This window comes from Kogia breviceps, chromosome 1, assembly GCF_026419965.1.
Source record: "Kogia breviceps isolate mKogBre1 chromosome 1, mKogBre1 haplotype 1, whole genome shotgun sequence".
NCBI lineage: Eukaryota > Metazoa > Chordata > Mammalia > Artiodactyla > Physeteridae > Kogia > Kogia breviceps.
Genome location: NC_081310.1, coordinates 21,796,852 through 21,821,574, shown reverse-complemented (window position 1 = coordinate 21,821,574; position 24,723 = coordinate 21,796,852). Strand labels below are relative to the sequence as shown.

General features: G+C 46.8%; 1 protein-coding gene across 3 annotated transcripts in view; it reads right to left on the bottom strand.

Moving 5' to 3' along the window:
• CNIH3 (cornichon family AMPA receptor auxiliary protein 3) overlaps positions 1-24,723 on the bottom strand; it is a 288,908-nt gene that overhangs the window by 8,554 nt on the left and 255,631 nt on the right. For all 3 annotated transcript variants that reach the window (XM_067028443.1, XM_067028436.1, XM_059069520.2), the window contains 2 exons: positions 5,529-5,641; positions 844-987 (listed from right to left, as the gene is read on the bottom strand). In XM_067028443.1, coding sequence (XP_066884544.1) covers positions 844-987; positions 5,529-5,641 — 257 coding nt within the window. The remainder of the gene's footprint in view (positions 1-843; positions 988-5,528; positions 5,642-24,723) is intronic.

Here is a 24,723-nt window from a genome sequence, read left to right as displayed (position 1 = left end):
TAACCTGAACCCTGAGGCAGCCTTGGAGTCTAACATCCCCGGCCTCCTCTAGCTCACCCGGCTACTGGCCACCTGGCCACTTTGGAGACAGTGCTGGGGTACCTGGAGATAGCATGGTCTGGTGCAGGTAGCGACAGGAGAGCAAGGTGACAGGTGAGACACCCCAGAGATGAGTCCAAAGAGGAACAGGAAGGAGGAGGAGACATTTTCAGAAAAGACGCTGTCTGGGGTATCAAACCACGAGACAGTCTGTTTATAGCTATCTGCTTAGTTAGGATGTTCTGAATAAAGAGGTGAAAAGAGGGGAGATTCCTGAAACAGAATTACAAAGCCAGCATGTTTTATTTAATTAGAATGGTGTTACATAATATTAGGAGAATTGTAAGTATAAGCACTGAATGGCCCAACATGCCCATTTGTGAAGCACTGACTGCCACGGGGGTCTCTGTTGTGGTCCCCAAGAATGCTTTCACACAGACTAGGGGGCAATGAGGCTATGTATCCGGGGCCACAGGTGACCTGAGTGTCTGAGCTGTGGAGTTGCTGGGGGTAGGGCGCCCCATGCACGGAGAAGGCGTCACCAAGTGCACTTCACCAATAATCTCCTCAGAGGGGTTGGCAGAATGTGTGTTCACTGTGTAGCCCAAAGGATGCTCCTGTCAGCCAGCAAGGCCTCCAGCAGGACCTTCTGTCCCTTCCACTTCTTTACACAGAAGCTCTTGCTCCTAAACCAGTTAGATGGCCGACAGCATCCTTGACAGGCTGGGACTCCCACCTGCAAAAGCCTGAAATTTTCTCCATTTGCTGCAGGAGTCAAACCCACCAGGAGGGGCAGAAACTCACCAGTAAAGGTAGTAGAAGAAGGAGAGGAGATAGAAGGCCAGCTTACACCAGGCCTCCTTCTGACAGTAACTCAAGGTGTCTGCGTTCATGACCACCGGCGGGTCGTAGGCTAATTCGGAGCTATCTGCCGGACAGTGGAAGTACCTGCAGAGAAAGAGCGCACCGCATCATCAGCTCTGAGGCTTGGACAGGACATCTGAAGTCGTCTGGGCTGAGTCCCCCGACGCCAGACTTCCAATCTGAGGAATCTCTGCTAAGCAGCTGCCTGCCTTCTGCCAGAATCACTGCCCAAATTCCAGCCCAGGCACTGCTAAAAAGCGGCTCAGCCACTGTCTTCTAGCAGGTAGTAACACCCCAATACTCAGATCCACCAGTGTCAGATCCACCTCACACACAGCTGCTCTGACAGGAGGAAAACGTGTCCCCTGGTGGTACCTGGGAGATACCAGGAAGAGCCTCCTTTTCTCCAGGGATGTGGGTTGGTGGGGTGAGGGGGTAGCGGAGGGAGGTCCACAGTGTGTATGGATCTGGGTTGCCAGTAGGGGCACAGGCGCGGGTTGACGTCAGTTGCATATCCGCTGCCTAGTGTCGCTTTACCACAACTCTACCATGAACATTAATTATTTGGATTCAACATGAATGACTTTTGGGTTATCCTCCTCCCAGACCCCCTCTTCAAACCCTGAATACTCTGGGAGGGACATCATATTCCCACTTGAGTGTGGAGTAGTTTACAGGTAATTTTCTTCTTGATGGAAAGAGCCAGAACAGCAAGAAGAATATTGGCCATCACGGGGAGAGGGCAGCCCCCGAGGGAAACTGGGTAAACCAAAGAGGAGGAGAGAGGTGAATGCAGACTTCGCCTTCTTCAAAAACCTCAGCTCAACGTGAACTGGCCTTGCTCCCGGAAGGAGAGAAACTCTCCCACTGCGCTGTGTGAGACCTTGGGAGGTGGTCAGGCAGGAGGCAAGTCCTGTCCCCGAGACTGTCCCTCTGGTCCTCACCGGATCGCTGCCCCCAGGGCCTCAGCCAGGTCTTCATTCAAAGCCAGAGAACAAAGTGCAGCTGAAATCGCGCAGCGGGCTGTTCTTTTTGTCCGTCTGGTAATGGAGTCAGGAGGTGTGAATTAATGGCTCCTGTGAGGCTCTGGGACAGGCCGTGGGTCCTCGAGTGAGAGCAAGGACCAGACAAGTGGTCTGACGGGCTTAATCACATCGGCTTTGAAGAGCATCCCTGTAACGTAGCAACTCACAGAGCTGGTATTTCAGTCCCCTCTTCATCTGCTTCAAAGGATTGCACTGACGTTATCTGTCATCCACGCTATGCAGAGAGGAAATCGCAGGCCAGATTCAATGACATCTGCCAGATCACAGCCCTCCAGGCCACTCACCTCTCCTCTGCCCGGGAGCAGATTTCACAACCTATTTGCTTTTGCTGTGGCCTTGTTCCCAGGAGGCCTCATTAAGTGGAGGAAGGGGTGGCGGGGTGGCTGGGTGGCTCAGTGGACAAAGCCAGGGCCCTGAGGCCCACCCGTCACCAGACTGAGATTCCTCAGGTCAACTGTTAACCTCTCTGAGCCTCAACTTTCTCATCTGCAGTATGGGACTGAAACTGCCTACTCCAAAGGGCTGTTGTGACAATTGTGTGAGGCGATGGGTCCAAAAAATCTCAAAGAACAGGTACTGAACAAAAGTTCTGCAGTTCTACTTGTATTTAAGCAAACTGGGAGCTAGGGCAGAGGGGGCTTTATCTGCACTAGAAATATTGCTTGGTGGGACCTTTGGAAAGGAGGGGGAAGCGGAAATGAAAGAGAGGGGTTTCAAGGACTCTGATTTTTATTTTTTCTTTTCTTCTTCTTCTTCTTCTTTTTTTTTTTTTTTTTTTTGTGGCTGCACCGCGCAGCATTCAGACCAGGGATTGAACCCGTGCCCCCTGCAGTAGAAGCTCTGAGTCTTAACCACTGGACCACCAGGGAAATCAGGATTCCTATTTTTTTTTTTTTTTTTTTTTGCGGTACGCGGGCCTCTCACCGTTGTGGCCTCTCCCGTCGCGGAGCACAGGCTCCGGACGCGCAGGTCCAGCAGCCACGGCTCACGGGCCCAGCTGCTCCGCGGCACGTGGGATCCTCCCAGGACTCCTATTTTTTAAAGGACACTTGCCCTCCTCACTCCTTTTTCTTTCATTTTCTGAGCACTTAACAAATTGCCAGAACTAGGCTAGACCCTGTCAGGGATTCAAAAAAGTAAGACAAGCTCCCTACTGGCAAGGAGACTGCAGTCACTCCCTTCTTTTACACGGAAACGTTCCAAGTGTAAGGACACAGCTGGCTCTCCCACCCTCCCTTTTGGAGGAGTGATAGCTCTAAGAAGCAGTGTACCAATAAAAGTTTTGTAAATTAACCACATTTTTGATACCTTGGATTGACAACACACTATGTGAAGCACCTTGGGATAAATTCGTTTTAGAGGGAGAAGAGCCAACCCCTAGGTGACAAGGACACGGCCTGCGATCCTTATAGAGGTGGCCCTGTCATATCCCAGCTGAGTGATTCTGGGCCATGAAGTAACCTTTATGAGTCTTTGTAACCTGTGTGTAAAACAGGGAGAGGCAACCCCGAAGCACCCGTTTGTTGTGGATACCAGAGGAGGTAGGCGTGGAAAGGCTCTGAGTGCACAGGCGATACATTTCAGCACCATTACGTTTCTATGTGACTTCTCTCTAAATTCCGATTTCAGTAGGTTACTTTTACATAGAAGGACTTTGTTATGTAACTGAATCATCTTACTTCCTCCCTCAACCTGCATCCTGTTCTTGGTCACCTCCCAGCCACCCAGCCTAGAGGCTCCCTCTCCCTCACCTCCTGCATCCGATTACTGGCCAAGGCATGTCCAGTTTACCTCTCCAAACCCTCTCCTCCTCTCTCCATTCCAACTTCCAACTTCAAGGCTCTAGTCTCTCCACCTGGGATTTCATCAGAACTTCCTAACTGGATTTCGCCCTCAAAACTTCACCCTCCAACCCAGCCTTCCCCCGGCTGTCAGGGTCACCTTCCTAAAAATCGGATCAGGCACTGCCACTTTCCTCCTCAAAACTTCTGAGAGGTATCCCTTTCCTACAGAATAAATTAACTCCAACTTCCTATCAAATCATTCCAGACCCTCCATAGCTGATCCCCAGCTGTCAACCCCATCTCCGCTCCCTTCTACCTGAGAACCCCACACCCAAGCACACTGAGTAATCACTGTCCCCCCAGACACACCCGGTGCTTTCTTACATCTGAGCAGGCTAGTCCTTTAACCTCGACTGTGCTTTTCCAGATTCCCTAGTGTCACACTTCCATTTCTCTACACTCCTACCTATGTTCCTTATATATCGGGTAAGAATCTATTTCCCTCTAGCACTAGGGGACATATTCCTTGGGGGTAACGATTATATTTTACATTCATCTTGGAATCGCCCATAATGTCTGGCATGTAGTATGTGTTCCATATGTTTGCTAAATGAAGGGGTGAATGTTCTGGATGTGACTAAATACAGGCTATATTGCATGCTATAATGACAATGTTTGGGGGATGAGGGGAAAGTGTGGTTAACTTATCTGCACATGTGCATTCTTGACTACTTTCCTATTCCCCCTCCCTGCCTCCTATATACCCACGTGGTGACTCTCTTTTACAAAAAAGCCCAAATCACGTGATCTGATGCACGGTCTTAGCAGGGAAGAGATTTAAAATCAGAACAGCTCCAGAAAATCCAGCCCATATGGTAGGTGGGCTATTTTTTTTTTTTTTTTTTTTTTCCACAGTACGCGGCCCTCTCACTGCTGTGGCCTCTCCCGTTGCGGAGCACAGGCTCCGGACGCGTAGGCTCAGTGGCCATGGCTCACGGGCCCAGCCGCTCCGCGGCATGTGGGATCTTCCCGGACCGGGGCACGAACCCGCGTCCCCTGCATCGGCAGGCGGACTCTCAACCACTGCGCCACCAGGGAAGCCCAGTAGGTGGGCTATTTTTATTAAGATATAATTGATCTGTCAAAAAAATTTCACCTTTTAAAAGTATACAATTCAGCAGTTTGTCGTATATTCATAGAGTTGTACAACCACCACCAGTATCTAATTTCAGAACATTTTCAAAGAAAACGGTGTAGTTGCACCTCACTCCCTCTCCCTTCCAGCCCCTAGCAATCACCAATCTACCTTCTGTCTCTATAGATTTTCCTATTCTGGACATCGCATATAAGTGGCCTTCTGTGACTGGCTTCTTTCACTTGTAATTTTTTCAGGCTTTACCCGTGTTGTAGTGTGTATCGATGCTTTATTGCTTTTTACTGCCCAATAAGACTCCATCGAAAGGATATACCACCTTGTGCTTATCCATTCATCTTCTGATGAACATTTGGGTTGCTTCTACTCTGTGGCTATTGTGAATAATGCTCTAGCTGCCTTTCACGCTGATCTGTGAGAGGTGGGGCTGTGGTTAGTGGAACCTACAGGAAGGGCCTTCCCTTACTGAATTATTGTCGGAGAGCAGCTTGCAAAGAAGGCTTTGAGGAAAGGGTCACCAAGGGAAGGGATGAGAGGAAGGCACTAAGTGGCTGGTCCATCTGGGGGGGGGGACATCGTCTCTGGAGCGCAGGCTGGCCAAGCAGCAAAGGGGAAGGACAGGGCAGTCCCAAGCAGACTTACCTCCAGAAGTGATAGAAAAGTAGAGGGACATTCAGCCCCAGGGTGAGCCACTCCTGAGCACACAGGAACATGATGCAGAAGAGGCTGTGGATGGAGTACTCTGGCAGCACCAGCTAAAGAGGGAGCAGAGACAGAGGCCTGTGTTAGAGGGAGGGAAAGTCACTCCTGCATCTATAGCGGCTGACGTCCGCGTGCCTGGACACGCCCTCTGACATGCCGGTGACACAGAGGTCCTCCCCGCAGCATCACAGAGTCACTGCCCCTGGACTGTGACCCATTTCTGGTAAGTGCTCCTCTTTAAGGTACCGGAGCCACACTTTATACCCAACCCAAAAAGGACACAGGCCCTCGGCACCCTACTTATCAGAATAGGGCACTTGCTTCAGGGGGTCACCCGTGGATGACCCCTGGGAAGAGTGGAAGAGGCCATCCAGCCCCTGTGACGTCTGGCCCAAGGCAGGACCCACTGGAAGAAATACGGTTAGGGTTTCTAGTGATTCTATAACTGCCCTGCTCGTGTTCTCCTAGGCCCTGTGTATCCTCCCATAGAAACTCACAAACCTAAAGCAAACGCGTATACACAGTTCAAACACAGGAGGGTTGGGAAACACGTGAGAAACAGCATTTTTCTTGATGCTGCATGGATCAAGAGGAACCCAAGAGTAAGAACATGTAGTATGATAAAAGAGCGAAAGTTTAGCCTCTGGAGGAAGGGGAAAGAAACCAGCCCAGATCAAGAAGGGTCAGATAGTGGAAGGCAGCCAGCAGGAAGAGTAAGCTCCGTGAGCCCAATCTACCCGCACCGGTGTGAAAAGAGCTTAACCTGACTGGGAACCCACCCACCAAGGGTGTTCACATCTTAACCGAAATCAAAGTTGTAACAAAAATCAACGTGACTGTAAAGGAGAAATCTGGTCCCCGGGGCCAGTAACAAGGAAACCCCAAAATAGAGATATTAATGTACCATCTTTCCCAATCATAGAGGAATATTTAATGAATGAATAGTTAAGGAATTAGTTAATTCATTAAGTAATAGTTAATATTTAATGAATTATTCGTTAATATATATATTATGTGTATATACATATTCTTTTTTTTTTTTTTTTTTTTTTTTTTGTGGTACGCGGGCCTCTCACTGCCGTGGCCTCTCCCGTTGCGGAGCACAGGCTCCGGACGCACAAGCTCAGCGGCCATGGCTCACGGGCCCAGCCGCTCCGCGGCACGTGGGATCTTCCCGGACCGGGGCACGAACCCGCGTCCCCTGCATCGGCAGGCGGACTCTCAACCACTGCGCCACCAGGGAAGCCCTATACATATTCTTATATAGATGGGGGAATAGCCTCTGTGTGTCATTTAGACCAGCGCTCCCCAACCTTTTTGGCACCAGGGACCAGTTTCATGGAAGACAGTTTTCCATGGGGGGGATGGTTCAGGCACTAATGTAAGCGATGAGGAGGGAGGGAAGCGGCAGATGAAGCTTCCGCTCACTCGCCCACGGCTCCTCTCCTGCTGTGCGGCCCAGTTCCTAACAGGCCGCGGACCAGTACTGGTTTAGACCACGATGAATGCTCCGCGCTGTCTAGCAAATCTAACCGTCCTTCAAGGCCCATCTGAAACAGCGCTTTCTAATGGGAGCTCGGCCCATACTACCCCACCTCACCCCACCCTGCAGCCCCCCAGCACGCTTCCCGACCCTCACTCGGGGAGATTTTCCGTAACCTGTCCACGATGGAGTCATTACCTTCTTTCCTACCTCTGGACACACGCGGATCTACCCCACTAGTCAATGAGCCATCTTGGCCAAACTCTATTCTTTTCTCATCTCTAGTTGCAAAGTGCTTTTTTGTCCTTAGCAGAGACTGCACAAGTATTTGATAAAATGAATGGAACTGACCAAGTGCATGTGTTTGGAGCATGGTTGGCTGGCATTAGGGATGCAGCCTGTGGTCACAAACCAAGATTTCTCTGGGTGGGAAACAAACTGCCTTGAACTCTCCTATTTGGGGAAAGAACACGACTTTGGTCTCATTCATCTCGCACTTTAGTCAGATGAGCTAACCGCCCCAGATGGGAAATGCAGTGGGGGCGACACACTTGAAATAAATACATGCAGAGGCACAGGTGTAAGAAATGCATTTTGCAATGAAGTGGCATCTTCTTCATTCTCAGGTCCAGTGAAGAATGAATTGCATTGACCCGCCTCTCAGAATTCTCGGGCAATTACCCCGGAATCAACGTACAGGAGCCAGCGGTCCAGAGGCAGTGGCCTCAGTGGGTGAACCGGCACAGCTAGCCCCTGTGAGCCGCCACGACCTGGTGGGAGGGGCTACGTCCCATCATTTCTCCTCACAGGACCTTGCAGCCATCCTTTCCAACCCCATCCGCGGCCAGCCAAGACGCCACCTTACCTCCTCCCGTTCTCAGTCTGCCAGCCCCAGGGGGTAGTGGCTGTGACCTCTACTATGCATGTCTCTACCTTTTTTAATCATTGATTTCAGCCACTTAGGCCGAGGTAATTAACATGTTAAGAGACAGCCACCCCAGGCTTGGATCATCCCCGTCTCACAGATCTCTGAACGATTACAGTGTGGATCTCAGGTCCCTCTATTCAGCACCACTGTTTCTTCTCTCTTCGGGGCTTGATTTATAGCGGAAGCTGCAACCTGCTGAGCAGGGAGGATCTGTCACTGTCACCACACTGAGGAAAACTGATTAAGGGAGGCCAGCTGGGTCCAGAGGTGCCCCACCTGCTGGGGGTGGGATAAAAGCTGCAGAATCCATGCTGCTCTTTGGGGTGGCTTCTCCCCGGCTGCCTCTTCCTATCACTGAGCAGCACCCTTGCAGGTGGGAGGGCAAGGGTGCCCTTTACGCCCACACACTGTTTCTCTCCCACTTCCCCAGACAGTCCCTGTCACGACGGCAGGGGAGACTTACGGATCCTGTTCCTCCTGGACCCAGTGAACCTCGGCCAGGCCACGAGCACCAGCCTTGACCATCGGGCATTACTGCTGCCCTCCACACACTTCCTGTACCCACCGTCGGGAAGGCGGGGCCAAAGGGCTGTGACCAGAAATGGCTGCAGCATTTACCAGCCAACGCAAAGCACTCCAGGCGCTCTCTCTCTCTCTCTCTCTCTCTCTCTCTCTCTCTCTCTCTCTCTCTCTCTCTGCCCTCTGACACAGCAAAACGCAGTTAGGGTGCAGGGTCCTCCAGCATCCTGAAGCCATAAGTGAGGAGAGGCACGCTGGGGCAGCCGGTGATGGACACCAAACACGAACAAGAAAGAAACTTGTGGGGTGTTTTGGGGTTCTTTCTGGCTGCCCCGCGGGGCACGCGGGATCTTAGTTCCCCTACCTGGGATCGAACCCCTGCCCCCTGCAATGGAAGCGCAGTCCTGACCACTGGACCGCGTTCTAAGCTACTGAGATTTGGGAGTTGTTTCTTAACCACAGCATGATTTAACCCATCTTGTCTGGTACAAAATGAGTGACAATCAGCGCGAAAAAGCAAAGTGGTGATCAACCCTCTTTATCCTTCCCCTGATCAGCCAGCCCGCCCCCTTCCTTTCACAAGCACCGGGCACGCCGAGGCAGGGGCTGAATGACCACCAGGCGGGCATAATGCTTATTCATTCGTGTGGGCAGTTGGACGAGCTGTCCCCTTCCAACCCTGCTTAGCTCAGTTACACGAAGACCGCCCCTGAATCTCCCCGGCCAACCACAGAAACACCAAGGGGAGCACTGAGCGCCCGCCCTCCATCCTGAGCCGTCCCCTCACACCGCAGAACACTGTTTCCTTCATAAGACAAGCTGTTGGAATGGTGCCAACCTCCTTCTTTCACACAACAGAGGAACTGTTTCACGCAGGCCACAGTCTATTGAATTCCCGTGTCTCATTATGCCCTGCTTTACAGAGTTATAAATACTAACTAAGTGGTCTCAATACAGGTATTGTGGGGTTGCTGAAAAGACTGCAATTCACTCCAACCAGGGGGGCTCACAGAAGGTTTTGCGATCAAGGCGGAATCAAGGGAACTTGAAAGGATGAGTAAAACCTCATCATGCGAGGAAGCCAGAGGTCAGCATTCCGGGAAGGGGAACCGTGAGAACAAAAGCAGAGAGGTGACGGTCACCACCTGGGCGGGTTCTGCACAAGCCCACCTAAAACGGCCACTTACTCATCATTTAATGGATTCCACGCCAGGCCTGATGTGGGTCGAGTTCTGGGTAAATGTTCATTTTATTCCCCTCCTGCTGGGACCCAGCCTCCTCATCCCCTGGTGCTGGAGCCTTTGTGTGTCACCATCATAAACTGAGGGGCGGGGGCCTGTCATGAGAGTATGATGACAACACAGCCTCCTCCCTCTACCGCCTGCCCTGATGTACGCAGAAGTCCAACGTCAGGGGAAGCTCTCAGCGCACGCCAGCAAAGCTCAGACACTTGTCAGTGAAGACCTCAAAGATTTCACCCACTCCCCGGCTTCTTCCATCACTTCTGAGACGATGGATGTGGCATCTGGGAAGGCTTGCCTGTCCTGACTTCCTGCCCAGATTCTCGTCCTCAATTTTCATTTCCTGGCAGTCAATTCCATCCCAATAGTCCACAACCACGGTGTGCTGAAAACTCACTCTCCTTCCGACACCTGTAACCTTTATCTCCTAAATTTCCGATTTCTGCTAATAATAGCCATCTCTGATTTCTCTGTCTCATCCATTTCCTCACCCATCTGTTTCCAGATCTTGTCGTTTCTTCTTCACAGCCACCTGGATTTGTTTTTCCTTTTTCATTTCTACTGCCCCTTACTGGTCTGGGCCCCTGCACATCCTCCCAAGGCGGTGCAGGAACCTTCTAGAAGGTTTCTGTCCCCGGACACTGCTCCTTCTGTCCAACAGGGCAGCTACCTCTTCTCCTCTGGAAGTGCCACATTCAGCTCCGCTCTAAGCTTTCATCCACAACCTTGTTTTCCAGGACATTTTCTTTTATTTGTATTAAAAATATTTTATTTCTACGTATGCATCATCTCATTCATTCACGTATCCGTTCATTCTCCGCCTTTAGCCCCTAAGTGATTTGCAGCTGACTGGTAACCTTTACCTATGATGGGAGAGTACTATAATAATGTATCAATGTCTTATTTCATTGCTGTGGAGGAGAGGGGTATCAGGGGGCAAGAGGAGAAGCTCTTCTAACCCCCAGAGGGGGAGGAAAGAGAGAGGGGATGCTTGGAGTGGAAGCAAAGGAATGAAGCTCCCTGGGGGCGAGCGGGGATTCCCTAAGACTGGGGAGGAGGGGCGGTGGAGGCGGAGAAGTGGTGGCCAGCACCCCTGGCTCCCACCACGCATCCCAAGGGCGGCAGGATTTCTGAGGGGCTGGAACCAAACACCCTAAAAGTCAAGCCACGGAAGCCTAGGGGTAGGTTCCAGGGCTGAGTGTACCTTGAAGGGAGTGGCAGGTGTGAGACCTAGAGACTCCACCCATCTCTCAGTGAACCCTGTTGACTCAGACAACAAGCTTTTCTGTGATCACAGTGGGCTAAAAATATTAGCCACTACCTCAAGGTGTTACGTAAATTCTCACCAGTTACGTAACGATCAACTGTGTGATGTTGAGAAAAGCAGCTAAGCGTGCTGAGCCTTATTTACCTCATCTGTAGATGCCAACACTTACAACCTACCAGCAAGGGTGCTAGAAGGGACACAGGGTGGCCTCTGACGGCGCTCTCAAAGGGGAAGAAGCATCAAAGAAAGGAAGATGCCGTTATCGCGATGAATGTGATCATTGTTACTGTTAACAATCACACGTGAGCCATTCGCCATTCTCAGGACTTGTCACTCTTACCCTGAAAGTCAGAGGAATGGCCCAGAACCAAATCTGGTTTCCCGATTCTCCATCCGGCCTCCTCTGACCCCGCCTCTGATTAAACCAGGCTTCCAGCTTTGCCAAGTGGAGAGAAAAACCAAGGGTTGTTTAACAGCCTGCCTCTCAAACCATAGAAACCCCAACCGCCACCTGTTTTCAAACAATAACCCAGTTCCCTTTGTTGTATTGTCCTGTATTGTTGTATCTGTCCTAAGGTTTATCTGCCCAGGAGCCAGTGAATATGAAAAAGAAGAAAAAGATAATGTCTCTTTCATTTGATTTCCCAGCCCACACCACACTGGCCCTAAAACAGAGGAGCCCTTCTAGGATGAGCAGGGCGGAGGCAATCTTCTCAGAAATGTCCAGCGTGGAGAGCCGTTCTCTATTTGTCCCCCAGATGAACAACTGTGCACGTGACTCACATCGGGAGGACACAGCGGGAAGGAAGGAAAGGATGGCAGCTTAGGAACCTGGGATTTTGCTCAATGGAAGACTGTGAGAAAAGCATCCAAGCACTATCAGGAAACCTTTATTCTGTCTGAGTCCCTTGCTAGAAGGCCACTTTCTCTTTAACTGCTCTGGGTAAAGCTCTCCTAGAGAGGGCGCTGCCTCACAGCAGTCAGGCAAGAGCCTGCCCCAGCCTGGGGGTTGGGAGGGCAGGCCAGCCCTCCCAGGGGCAAGGCTCCCTGCAGCCTCCAATCCCTCCGGCTAAGAGCTGGCACCCCGACCTCAGACGGCAAAGACTAAGCGGGAACACCGGCTGGGCCGACTAGAGTGTTGCCTATTTGATGATGCTGGTACGTCAAACTGACCTCCTGAATTTTGCACAGTGTGTATCCAATATTTTAAGGGGGAGAGTGGATGACTCTGGTACATACTCAACAGAGAATCACCTAGTCTAGAATTGTAATTTAAAAAGTCGCCATAAAATTGGGGGAGGGGAGGGAAGGATAAATTAGGACTTTGAGATGAACAGATACACACTACTATATATAAAATAAACAAGGACCTACTGTATAGCACAGGGAACTACATTCAATATCTTGTAATAATCTATAATGGAAAAACACCTGGAAAAAAATATATGTATGAATCACTTTGCTGTGCACCGAAACTAACACACCACTGTAAGAGAAAAAAAAACAAAAGTCACCATAAATTAGTCTGATGTAGGCTGACTGTATGCACACCGGGAACTGTGGGCCTGGTTCTGTGCCCTTTGCTGCCAGCACTTCTCCTAAATGCCTGGGCCAAGTACTGCTTCCACCTTGTCTCGGTCGGGATCAGAGCCTCGTGGCTGATCCCAGGAGACTGAGCCAGGCCTCAGCGGATATCGATCACCGATCGTGTTCCCCACGGGCCTGTTACCCAGAAACACAGGGGCAAGAGGGGGCGATAGCAAGGGAAGGAGATATCCTGCCTGAGTGACCCACGACGTGGAAACAGGAGCATTTTCCTTCCAGCCTGCAGAGGCCAGGAGTTCGGTGAGGGCTACAGAGGTGGGGCAGGGAGCCACGGAGTGCTGCTTCCAGCCCCAGCGGGCTTCCTCTGCAGGCCTCCCACTGTCCAACCCCATGGGGCCCTCTGGCTTCTTCCCCCTCTCTCCACCCATCCTCCCTGAGGACGTTTAATCCACGCGGAGGAAGCGTCTGCAGCTTTCTTGATACCCACAGGGGCTCACTCTGCATGTGGAGAAGGCAGCAGAGAGAGGAAAAGGCCCAGGGAGAGAAGTTGCGGGGCAAGCCCATACCCCCGGCTGCCCTCTGCTCCTGGCCACCTCGAGTGAGGAGGGCCCAGTGCACAGCTCGGCCCAGAGGTCCCCGTTGGGACTTGGCTGTGCCCTGACGTGCTGCAGACACCGGCCCAGCCAGCGTGGGCCGCTCTGGCTCCCTGGCTCCCTGCCCAGGCTCCCAGGAACTGCCTGATCCTCTCCTGTCCTAACTGCTCCTTGGGGACCAGCTTCCACTCTGACCGACTCCCATGGGCTCCAGCACCCCTGGACCGCCTGCCATTTCCCGTGGGCCCCCACCACCAGCTGTGCTGTGTGCCGGGGACACGGAAGGAAAAGCGTGCGTGCCCGTCATGAGGAAGGGGCTCCCTCCAGTCAAGTTCACAAGGGTCTCAGTTTCGCTTCTGGAGGAGACGTAAACCGGGACGAGAAGTAAGAGAACGGGTTTTGCTCGCTGCTCGAACCACCCTGGCGCTCCTACTGGCCCCCCTCCTCCAGCCCGTGTCTTTAAGCGTCACCGTCATCCAGCAGTGATTCCCAGACGGGACGGTACTTCTGAATCACCTGGGAGTCTTGCTAAAACACACACGGCTGGGCCCTACACCCAGTTTCAGATTCAGTAGGTCTGGGTGGGGCCTAAGGATCTGCCTTTCTAGCCAGTTCCCAGGTGAAGCGCTGAGATCCTTGTGCCTCCAGGTGTGGTCCCAGGACCGGCGTCGCCAGCATCACCCAGGAGCTTGTCGGAAATACAGAATTTAGGCTCCATCCCAGACCGCTGAATCAGAACCTGGTGGGTTTTAACAAAATCCCCAGGTGATTTATATGCATATTAAAGTTTGAGAAATGACTGCTCAGCACTGAATCCCCAAAGAGGATCCTCCAGCCACCTGCAGCACAACTGCCTGGGACACTTGGTTTAAAATGCAGATTTCTGGGTGCTATACCCACCTGCTAAGATCAACTCTGTAGCCAGGAATATGCATTTTTCAGAAGCATCCCAGGTGATTTTGTTAAATATTTGAGCTGAGATTCATAGACCAAACACATAGGGCAGAGGCTTCCATTCTGAAGACCCAGGGTCCCCATGCCCCAGCAGGGCTGTGACAGTCCTGAACTCACAGAGCAGTGCTCGCTAACTACTGCTCCCGGACTTGAGTCTGGGCAGGTAGCACAGGCAGGTAGGGGCGGTAGTGTCTGGCCCCTGGCTCTCCAAGCCACCACCATGTGGAATAATGCCCATGAAGCTCCCTGAGAACCCATGCCATGGTCTCTGATCTTGAAGGGTTGGCCTTGGCATCTTCCAGGGATGGGGGTCATCTCTCCAGCATCCTTGCACCTCCAGAACCTCGCAGCCCCTAGTCTCCGCCATCTTCTGCCTGTCCTCAGCAGGTCACCTCTACCCTTCACTGTCACAAGCTCCTCTTACCTGCCTCCGGCCTTCCTTGTGTCTCAGTGGACTTTCTAAACCTGGAAGGTGACTGGTTCACTTTAGGACCAAATCTTTGGGGTTCCATCCCTGCCCTGCCCTGCCCATACCTCCCAGTCTGCCTTTATCACCGTATGCACACAGCTTCAAGACACACTTGAATTTCAAAAGCCTCTCTGCCAGTCTCCTCACATACCTGTAACATTACTGAACTAAGAGCCCACTCAGGGAGGAGGTGAGGATAAAAGCACTCTCTCAAGCAATGCCATTTTTTTTTTTTTTTTTTTGCACTACGCGGGCCTCTCGCTGTTGTGGCCTCTCCCGTTGCGGAGCACAGGCTCCGGACGCGCAGGCTCAGCGGCCATGGCTCACGGGCCCAGCCGCTCCGCGGCACGTGGGATCCTCCCGGACCGGGGCACGAACCCACGTCCCCTGCATCGGCGGGCGGACTCTCAACCACTGCACCACCAGGGAAGCCCAATGCCATATTTTTAAAGGGACAAAATTCTCTTGCAACTAGCGGGCAATTCAAAGACATCTTAAGTTAACACTTGTAGGTACCTACTCCTTTCTTCCTTTCTCTAAGCCAGGGATGAGGGAAGTAGGAATTGTCACGTTCAGAATACAGGAAGTGATTAGGCAAAAGTTCAGATTGTTTGAGAGGAGAAAGACTCACAGAAGGGAAAGTTCTAGGATGAGGAGGGTAGAAGGACAAGTGATTAACAAGCTTTCCAGTGCCGAAGAGCCCCACTTATGCACTCAGTCAGCAAATATTTATTATAAGCCCTTACTAGGCACTGAATGCAAAGCAGCCTAGCTGGGGGAGACTGCCATGTAAATGAGCACGGACACCATGGCTTCTACAGCACAACAAAATGGGAGCCCACGTACAGAGGTGGATTCAAGCAACACGAGGCAGGGAGAGAAGAGAGGAGAAACCATGCACTCTGAATGAGGAAATGAAGGAGGGTTCCTTGGAGAAGAATGACCTCTGAGTTGAGCTTTAGAGGATAAACTGTATGGGGGAAAGCAGAATACCCAAGCTGGGGGCCTCCCCAAGGACACTTGGCACCATCCTTCAGGGAGGTGCTTGAGACAGTCACTTTCTTCCTCGTGTCCTAGAAAAACACCGCTTCCAAATATTCCACAGAGATGACATTCAGATCAAAAATCCCTTCTACCAGCCTGTAAGATTTCCAGAGAACAGTCATGACAATTTTCCCTGACCAGGGAAGACCACAGTTACAGGAAGGAGGCCAAGGCCAGAAACGAGTCATCTCCTGCCCAAGTGGAAAGCTCTATGCACAGTGGATGATAATTACTCTTGGCATTGGACTCACATTCATAGAGTTCACCAGTGAATTCAGGCACAGCTGCTAGCCCTGCCCTCCCCTCTCCAGCCCATCCCATCCACGCCACCCTCCCAGCCCAACTTGAAAGGAAGGAGCTCAACTCTTGTAGGGAACCAAGGGTCCCCAAACCCCAGGGCCACACCTTCCTAACTCCCTGCCCTCCTAGAGTGGTGTTTTGCATGTAAGGTTTCTGTTGCCACATGTTTGTGTAACAGGCACCTGCTGCTTTCAGCGAAGGGAGTTTCTCTCATTGCCCCACAGAGCCTCCCTTATTAGAGCAAACTGAGCAGCAGCCTGGGTCTTGAGCATCACCCTACCATACCGGGATAAAAACAGACGATTATCCTACTTAACAGCTATTAAGTGCTGTTAATTACCTGTTACTTTCAGCAAGTTGGAGAAAATTTACTCAAAACAAGCAAGGAAGGGTACATTGAATGAGGGAACAAGTATTGGCATCTGGGGAAGGAGAGCAAACGGTCATCATCACCGTCAATTAATATTAACTTGAGGGAGTAGTATCAAGAGTACAAAGACCCTGCGCTCACCTCCTCCTATGGGCCAACATGGCAACTCCTTAAAGAGCAACTCTCTGTGAGAACAACCTGATGGCTAGCAGAAAAGATTTTCCAACACCAAAGATATAAAGAAGGAGCCATAACAAGATGGGTAGGAGGAGCAGAGACATATATGATATAGTCAGGACCCAGGACCCACACCCTCAGGTTGGAAACCCACAAACAAGAAGCATATCACAACCAAAAAGCTTGTCCCCGAGGAGCGAGAGGTCCAAGCCCCATATCAGGCTTCCCAGCCCAGGAGTCCCGCACTGGGAAGACAAGTCCCTAGAACATCTGGCTTTGAAAGTAAGCCAGGCATGCGTTCAGGAAAGCCAGAGGGCTATAGGAAACAGAAACTCCACTCTTAAAGGGCAGGTGCAAAACCGCACACGCTCCAAGTTCCAGAACAGAGGCAGTAATTTGAAAGATACCTGGGTCAGACCCACTTGCTGATCTTAGAGAGTCTCCTAGAAAGGCAGGAGGTAACTGGGATTCTCCCTGAGGATGCAGACACTGGCAGCAGCTATTTTGGGGATCTTGTTCTACCACATTGGTGCCAGCACTGGCAAGCACCATTCTGGAATCCTCTCTCTAGCTTATTAGCTCTGGGGGCTTGTCTTACCTACTAGTGGGCCTGAGCAGTCATGCACACCCTGGCCACACAGCCAGCCAGCTCGGGGGCCACTCCTACCTATCAGCATGCCCACGGCAGTCAGCCTGCCACAACAGAAGGGCGCATGCAGCTTACATAGGGCAACACCCCTGGAGCACCTAGATCTGGTGGCCAGAGGGGAGCATGTGATAGGCCCCATAGGACATCTCCTACATAAGGCAACATCTCCAAGATTGGGAGACATAGGACTACATAGAAATACACACAGAGAATTAGGCAAAATGAGGAGACAAAAGAGTATGTTCCAAATGAAGGAATAAGACAAAACCTCAGAAAAAGAATTAAATAAAGTGGAGATAAGCAATCTATCCAGTAAAGAGTTCAAGGTAATGATTATAAAGATGCTCACTGAACTTGGGAGAAGAATGGATGAAGACAGTGAGAATTTCAACAAAGAGAAAAATAACCAATCAGATCTGAAGAATACAATAAATGAAATGAAAAATACATTAGAAGGAACCAAAAGTAGATTAGAAAACACAAAGGAACAGATCATTGATCAGGAAGACATCCTGACAAGCTGAACAGAAAAAAAGAAAACAGAATTTTAAAAAATGAGGATAGCTTAGGAAACCTCTGGGACAACATCAAGCATACTAACATTCACATTATAGGGGTCCCAGAAGAAGAAGAAGAAGAGAGAGGGAGGGACAGAAAACCTATTTAAAGAAATAATAGCAGAAAACTTCCGAACCTGGGAAAGGAAACCGACACCCAGGTAAAGGAAGCACAGAGAGTCCCAAACAAGATGAACCCCAAAAGGTCTACACCAAGAAACATTGTAATTAAAATGGCAGAAATTAAAGATAAAGATAGAATCTTAAAGGCAAAAAGAGAAACGCTACTAGCTACATGCAAGGAAACTCCCATAAGACTATCAGCTGACTTTTCAGCAGAAACTTGGCAAGCCAGAAGGGAGTGGCACAATATGTTCAAAGTGATGTAAGGGAAAAACCTACAACTAAGAATACTCTACCAGGCAAGGCGTTCATTTGGATTTAAAAGAGAGATAAGGAGTTTTATAGATAAGCAAAGCTAAAAGCATTCATCACACCAAACCAGCCTTACAAGAAATGTTAAAGGGACTTCTCTAAGTGGAAAAAAAAAGGGGGCATAACCAGAAATAAGAAAATTATGAAAAAATAATCTCACTGGTAAAAGCAAACACAAAATAAAGGCAGTGACATATATATATGGAATCAAAAAAAAAAGGTCATGAAGAACTTAGGGGTAAGATGGGAATAAAGACACAGACCTACTAGAGAATGGACTTGAGGATATGGGGAGGGGGAAAGGTAAGCTGGGACAAAGTGAGAGAGTGGCATGGACATATATACACTACCAAACGTAAAGTAGATAGCTAGTGGGAAGCAGCCGCATAGCACAGGGAGATCAGCTCGGTGCTTTGTGACCACCTAGAGGGGTGGGATAGGGAGGGTGGAAGGGAGGGAGACGCAAGAGGGAAGAGATATGGGAACATATGTATATGTATAACTGATTCACTTTGTTATAAAGCAGAAACTAACACACCATTGTCAAGCAAATATACTCCAATAAAGATGTTAAAAAAATTTTTTTAAATAAAGGTAGTGAATCACCACTTATAAAGCTAGTGGGAAGGTTAAAAGACAAAAGTAGTAAAATCATCTATATCTACAATAAGTAGTTAAGGGATACACAAAACAATGGGATGTAAAATATGATGTCAAAAATATTAAACATGGGATGTAGGAGTAAAATACAGGGTAGTTAGAATTCACTCCAACTTAAACGACCATTGAATTGTTATATATATGAACCTCACAGTAATGAAAAACCAAAAACCTAAAATAGACACACAAAAAATAAAGAGAAAGGAATCTAAACTTAACACTGAGAAGAGTCATAAAATTATAAGGGAAGAAAGAGAGGAAAAAAAGGAACAGAGAAGAATTGCCGAAAAAGAAAAGAAAGCAACTAACAAAATGGCAATAAGTACATACCTATCAATAATTACTTTATATGTAAATGGACTAAATGTTCTAATCAAAAGACAAAGGGCAGCTGAATGGATTAAAAAATCAAGACCATATATCTGACACCTACAAGAGACTCACTTCAGATCTAAAGATACACACACACATACACAGTGAAAGTGAGGTGATGGGCAAGATATTCCATGCAAATGAAAACAAAAACAGAGCTGGAATAGCAATACTTATATCAGACAAAATAGACTTTAAAACAAAGACTGTAACAATAAAAAAAAGGCATTTTACATAATGATAAAGGGATCAATCCAACAAGATATTACACTTGTAAATATTTATGCACCCAGCATAGGAGCATCTAAATACATAAATCGAATATTAACAAACATAAAAGTAGAAATTAACAGTTATACAATAATAGCAGGGGATGTTAACACCTCACTTACCTCAATGGACAGATCATGCAGAAAGAAAATCAATAAGGTTACATAGGCCTGAAATGATACATTAGGTTAGATGGACTAAATAAATATATACAAACATTCCATCCGAAAACTGCAGAATACACATTATTTTCAAGTGCACATGTAACATCCTCCAAGAGAGATCACGTGATAGTACACAAAAATGTCTCAATAAATTTAAGAAGATTGAAATCATATTAAGCATCTTTTCCAAAAAAAAAAAGGTATGAGGATAGAAATCAAGTATGAGAAAAAAATTAGAAAAACCACAAATTTGTGGGGTTTAAGCATGATACTAAACAACCAATGGATCACTGAAGAAATAAAAGAGAAAATAAAAAATATCTTGAGACAATAAAAATGGAAATAAAATGTTCCAAAATCTATGGAATGTAGCAAAAGCAGTTGTAAGAGGGAAGTTTACATCAATATAGGCCTATCTCAGGAAACAAGAAAAATATCAAATAAACAACCTAACCTTACATTTAATGGAACCAGAAAAAGAAGAACAAACAAACTCAAAGTGAGTAGAAGAAGGAAATAATAAGATCAGAGTGGAAATAAATGAAATAGAGACTAAATAAAACAGTAGAAAAGATGAATGAAACTAAGAGCTGGTTCTTTGAAAAGATAAACAAAATTGATAAACCTTTAGCCAGACTCATCAATAAAAAAGAGAGAGGGCCCCAATCAATAAAATCAGAAATGAAACAGAAGTTACAACCAACACCACAGAAACAAAAGATTGTAATAGACTACTACAAACAACTATACATCAACAAATTGGACAGCCTAGAATAAATTCCTAGAAACATACAGTCTTCCAAGACTGAATCAGGAAGAAATAAGAAACATGAATAGACCAATTAACAGTAATGAAATTGAATCAGTAATCAAAAACTCCCAATAAACAAAAGTCCAGGACAAGATGGATTCACAGATAAATTCTACCAAACATTTAGAGAAGAGTTAACACCTATCCTTCTCAAAGTATTCCAAAAAGTTGCAGAGGAAGCAATGCTTCTGAACTCATTCTATTAGACTAGAGTCACCTTGATACCAAAGCCAGACAAAGACACTACAGAAAAGAAAGTAACAGGCCAGTATCACTGATGAACACAGATGCAAAAATCCTCAACAAAATAAAATATTAGCAAACCAAATTCAACAATATACTAAAAGGATCACACACCATGATCAAGTGGGATTTATCCCAGGGATGCAAGGATGGTTCAGTCTCTACAAATCAATCCATGTGACATTAACAAATTAAAGACTAAAAATCATACAATCATCTCAATAAATGCACAAAAACCTTTTGACAAAATTTAACATCTATTTATGATCAACACCCTCAATAAAGTAGGTATAAAGGGAACATACTGCTACATAATAAAGGTCAATATGACAAACCTACAGCCAACATCATACTCAATGGTGAAAGGTTGAAAACATTTCCTCTAAGATGAGGAAAAAGACAGGTATGCCCACTCTCACCACTTTTATTCAACATAACATTAAAAGTCCTAGCCACAGCAATCAGATGAGAAAAAGAAATAAAAGAACTCCAAATTGGAAAGGAAATAACACTATCTCTGTTTGCAGAAGACATGACATTATATGGAGAAAACCCTAAATAAAGATGCTGCACAAAAAATTAGTAGAACTAATAAATAAACTCAGTAAATTTACAGGATACAAAATTAACAGACAGAAATCTGTTGTGTTTCTGTACACTAATAATGAACTACCAGAAAGAGAAATAAGAAAACAATTCCATTTACAATTGCACCAAAAAGAATAAAATACCTAGGGATAAATCTAACCAAGGAGGTAAAAGACCTGTACTCTGAAAATTAGGACACTGATGAAAGATATTGAATATGACACAAACAACTGGAAAAATATACCATGGTCATGGATTGGAAGAATTAATATTATAAAAATGTCCATACTACCAAAGGCAATCTACAGATTCAATGCAATCCCTATCAAAATACCAATGGCATTTTTCACAGAACTAGAACAAATAATCCTAAATTTGTATGGAACCACAAAAGACTCCAATCAGCCAGCACAGTCTTGTGAGAGAAGAACAAAGCTGGTGGTATAATGCTCCTTGATTTCAAACTATACTACAAAGCTACAGTAATCAAAACAGTATGGTATTGGCACAAAAACAAACACATAGATCAATGGAACAGAATAAAAATCCCAGACGTAAACCCATACTCATATAGTCAATTAATTCATGACAAAGGAACCAAGAATACACAATGGGGAAAAGACAGCCTCTTCTATAAATGGTGTTGGGAAAACTGGACAACTACATGCAAAAGAATCATGTGGTTGTGGACTACATTCTCACACCATGTAAAAAATAAATTCAAAATGGATTAAAGACATAAATGTAAGACCTGAAACCATCAAACTCCTAGAAGAAAGCAAAGACAGTATGCTCCTTGAAATCAGTCTTAGCAATATTTTTTGGATCTGTCTCCTCAGTCATGGGCAACAAAGGCAAAAATAAACAAATAGGACTACATCAAACTAAAAACTTTTGCACAGTGAAGGAAATCATCAACAACAAAAAAAGGCAGCCTACTGAATGGGAAGAAGATATTTGCAAATGATATATCTGATAAGGGGTTATTAATATCCAAAATATATAAAGAACTCGGACAACTCAATATCAAGAAAAAGCAATCTAATTAAAATGGGCAGAGGATCTGAATAGACAGTTTCCAAAGAAGACATACAGATGATCAACAGCACATGAAAAGATTCTCAACATCACTAATCATCAGGGAAATGCAAATCAAAACCACAATGAGATATCACCTCACACTTGTCAGAATGGCTCTCATCAAAAAGAAAACAAATAACAAGGGTTGGTGAGGATGCGGAGAAAGGAAACCCTTGTGCACTCTTGGTGGGATTGTAAATTGGTGCAGCCACCATGGAAAATAGTATGGAGGTTCCTCAAAAAATTAAAAATAAAACTACCATACTATCTAGCAATTTCACGTCTGAGTGTTTAACAGAACAAAACAAAAACACTAATTTGAAAAGATATACGCACCCCTATGTTCACTGCAGCATTTTTTACAATAACCAAGATGTGGAAGCAACCTAAGTGTCCATGGATAGATGAACGGATAAAGAAGATGTGTTATATATCTACAATGGAATATTACTCTGCCATAAAAAATGAAATCTTGCCATGTGCAACAACATGGATGGATCTAGAGGGTTATTATGCTAAATGAAATAAGTCAGACAGAGGAAGACAAACATTGTATGATCTCATATGTGGAATCTAAAAAAACAAAACAAACAAATAAAACAAAATGACAACAGAGTCATTGAAGCAGAGAAAAACTGGGTGGTTGCCACAGGGGAAGGGGGACGGGGTTGGGTGAAATAGGTGAAGGGTATTAAGAGGTACAAACTACCAGTGTAAAATAAATAAGTCACAGGGATATAATATATACCATAAAGAATACATCAATAATATAGTAATAATTTTGTACAGGGACAAGTGGTTACTAGGCTGATCATGGTGATCATTTTCATAATGTATTTAAATGTTAAATCACTACCTGTACACCTGAAATTAACATAATATTTTAAGTCAACCATATTCCAATATAACCCTCCAGACTGCCCAGGTAAGGTGGTGGTCTGAATGCAAGTACATACAAATGGGTTTGTCCAAAGTCTGTCTAAGATTAATATTAGCTGGATTGTGCCAAGGTTTACCAGAGTTTGACTTAGCAGAATAATATTGTGAAAAAAAAAATAATATTATAACTTTTGCTTCCAGTAAGGGCTCGAGTGACAGTTTCTTAGTGAAAATAGTATTAGATTAAGAAACAAGAGACTTGGGCTCTAGACCTGCCTATTAAGCTGTAGAACTTTGGGTGAACTATTTAATCTCAATGGGCTCAGTTTCCTCATCTATAAAATGGAAATAATAATCATATCGACTTCATAGGACTGTTATGAATATTAAATGAGTTAATATGCGTGAAGCTCTTAAAATAGCGTCTGGCACATAGTAACACTCCATAAATAATAACTATGATTTGTAAGAAGGGGTGTTTGAACTCCACAACCCCTACAGTTCTTTCCAGCTCAAATATTCCATATAATTTGTAAAAAGCAGCAATTAAAGTTCCTTGAAATTTAACCAATGTATCTTCCTTTTCCCTCTCCAATCTATTTCTAGGTGTTTGCAAATTTTTAAAATCCTCTTTCTCCACTAATTCCTATGCCTAGAAACATGTGTTCTGTGGAATCGGATCCTTTTGTGTGTCAATAGTGACTCCTAAGTAATATACTTCCCCATGCTCCTGAAGAATGATTTCCTCATCTTTCCTGAGTCACTATTGTGCATGTGGATGTCTGTGTTTGTCTGTATGTGTCTTTGTGGGTCTCTCTCCATACAATTGTTCTATCAGTACATTACACGGTAAGTGCTCAGCAAACTCACCATTTATTCATTCAACGAACGTGCAGTGAAAGCCTACCATGAGGCGTCAAACACTGTGGCAGGCACTGGAGGCACCAGGACGCATTAGATGAGCACTGAGACTATGCTTCAGGCATCCCCAGGCTGGTGGGCGAGACCAACAGCTGAACAACAGAATGTGCTGCAGGCTGCACTTAGACAATGGGAAGCAAACGAGTCGAAAGAAACAGCCTGAATCAGAGGCAGTGGAAGACCAGAGGCAGGCACACAGCCTAGCGGGCAGCCATGGGGAAAGAGAACCTGCTGCAGAAACACAGAAACACCTTGGGCCAGTCCCAGCCTCTACCAGCTCTCACAGGAACAAGAGCAGTCTCTTCCTGACCTGTCTCCCCTCTTCCACCCCACGCCTGCTCCCAATCTATTTTCACCTAGTAGCCAAAAAGATCTTTTTGAAATGTAAATTAGATCATGTCAGTTCTTTGCTCAACCCTCCCATTGCTTCTAGAATAAAACCCAAACTCCTTACAATGACCTCTAAGGGCCTACGTGATCTGGCCTCTGTGCCCTTGTGACCCCACACCCCACCATGGCTCCCTTGCTCACTCTACTCCAGTGGCATCTGTCCCTTTGTTGTTCCTGATATCCTGCCTGTCTGTTCCCACCTCAGGGCCTTAGCGTGTGCTGTTGC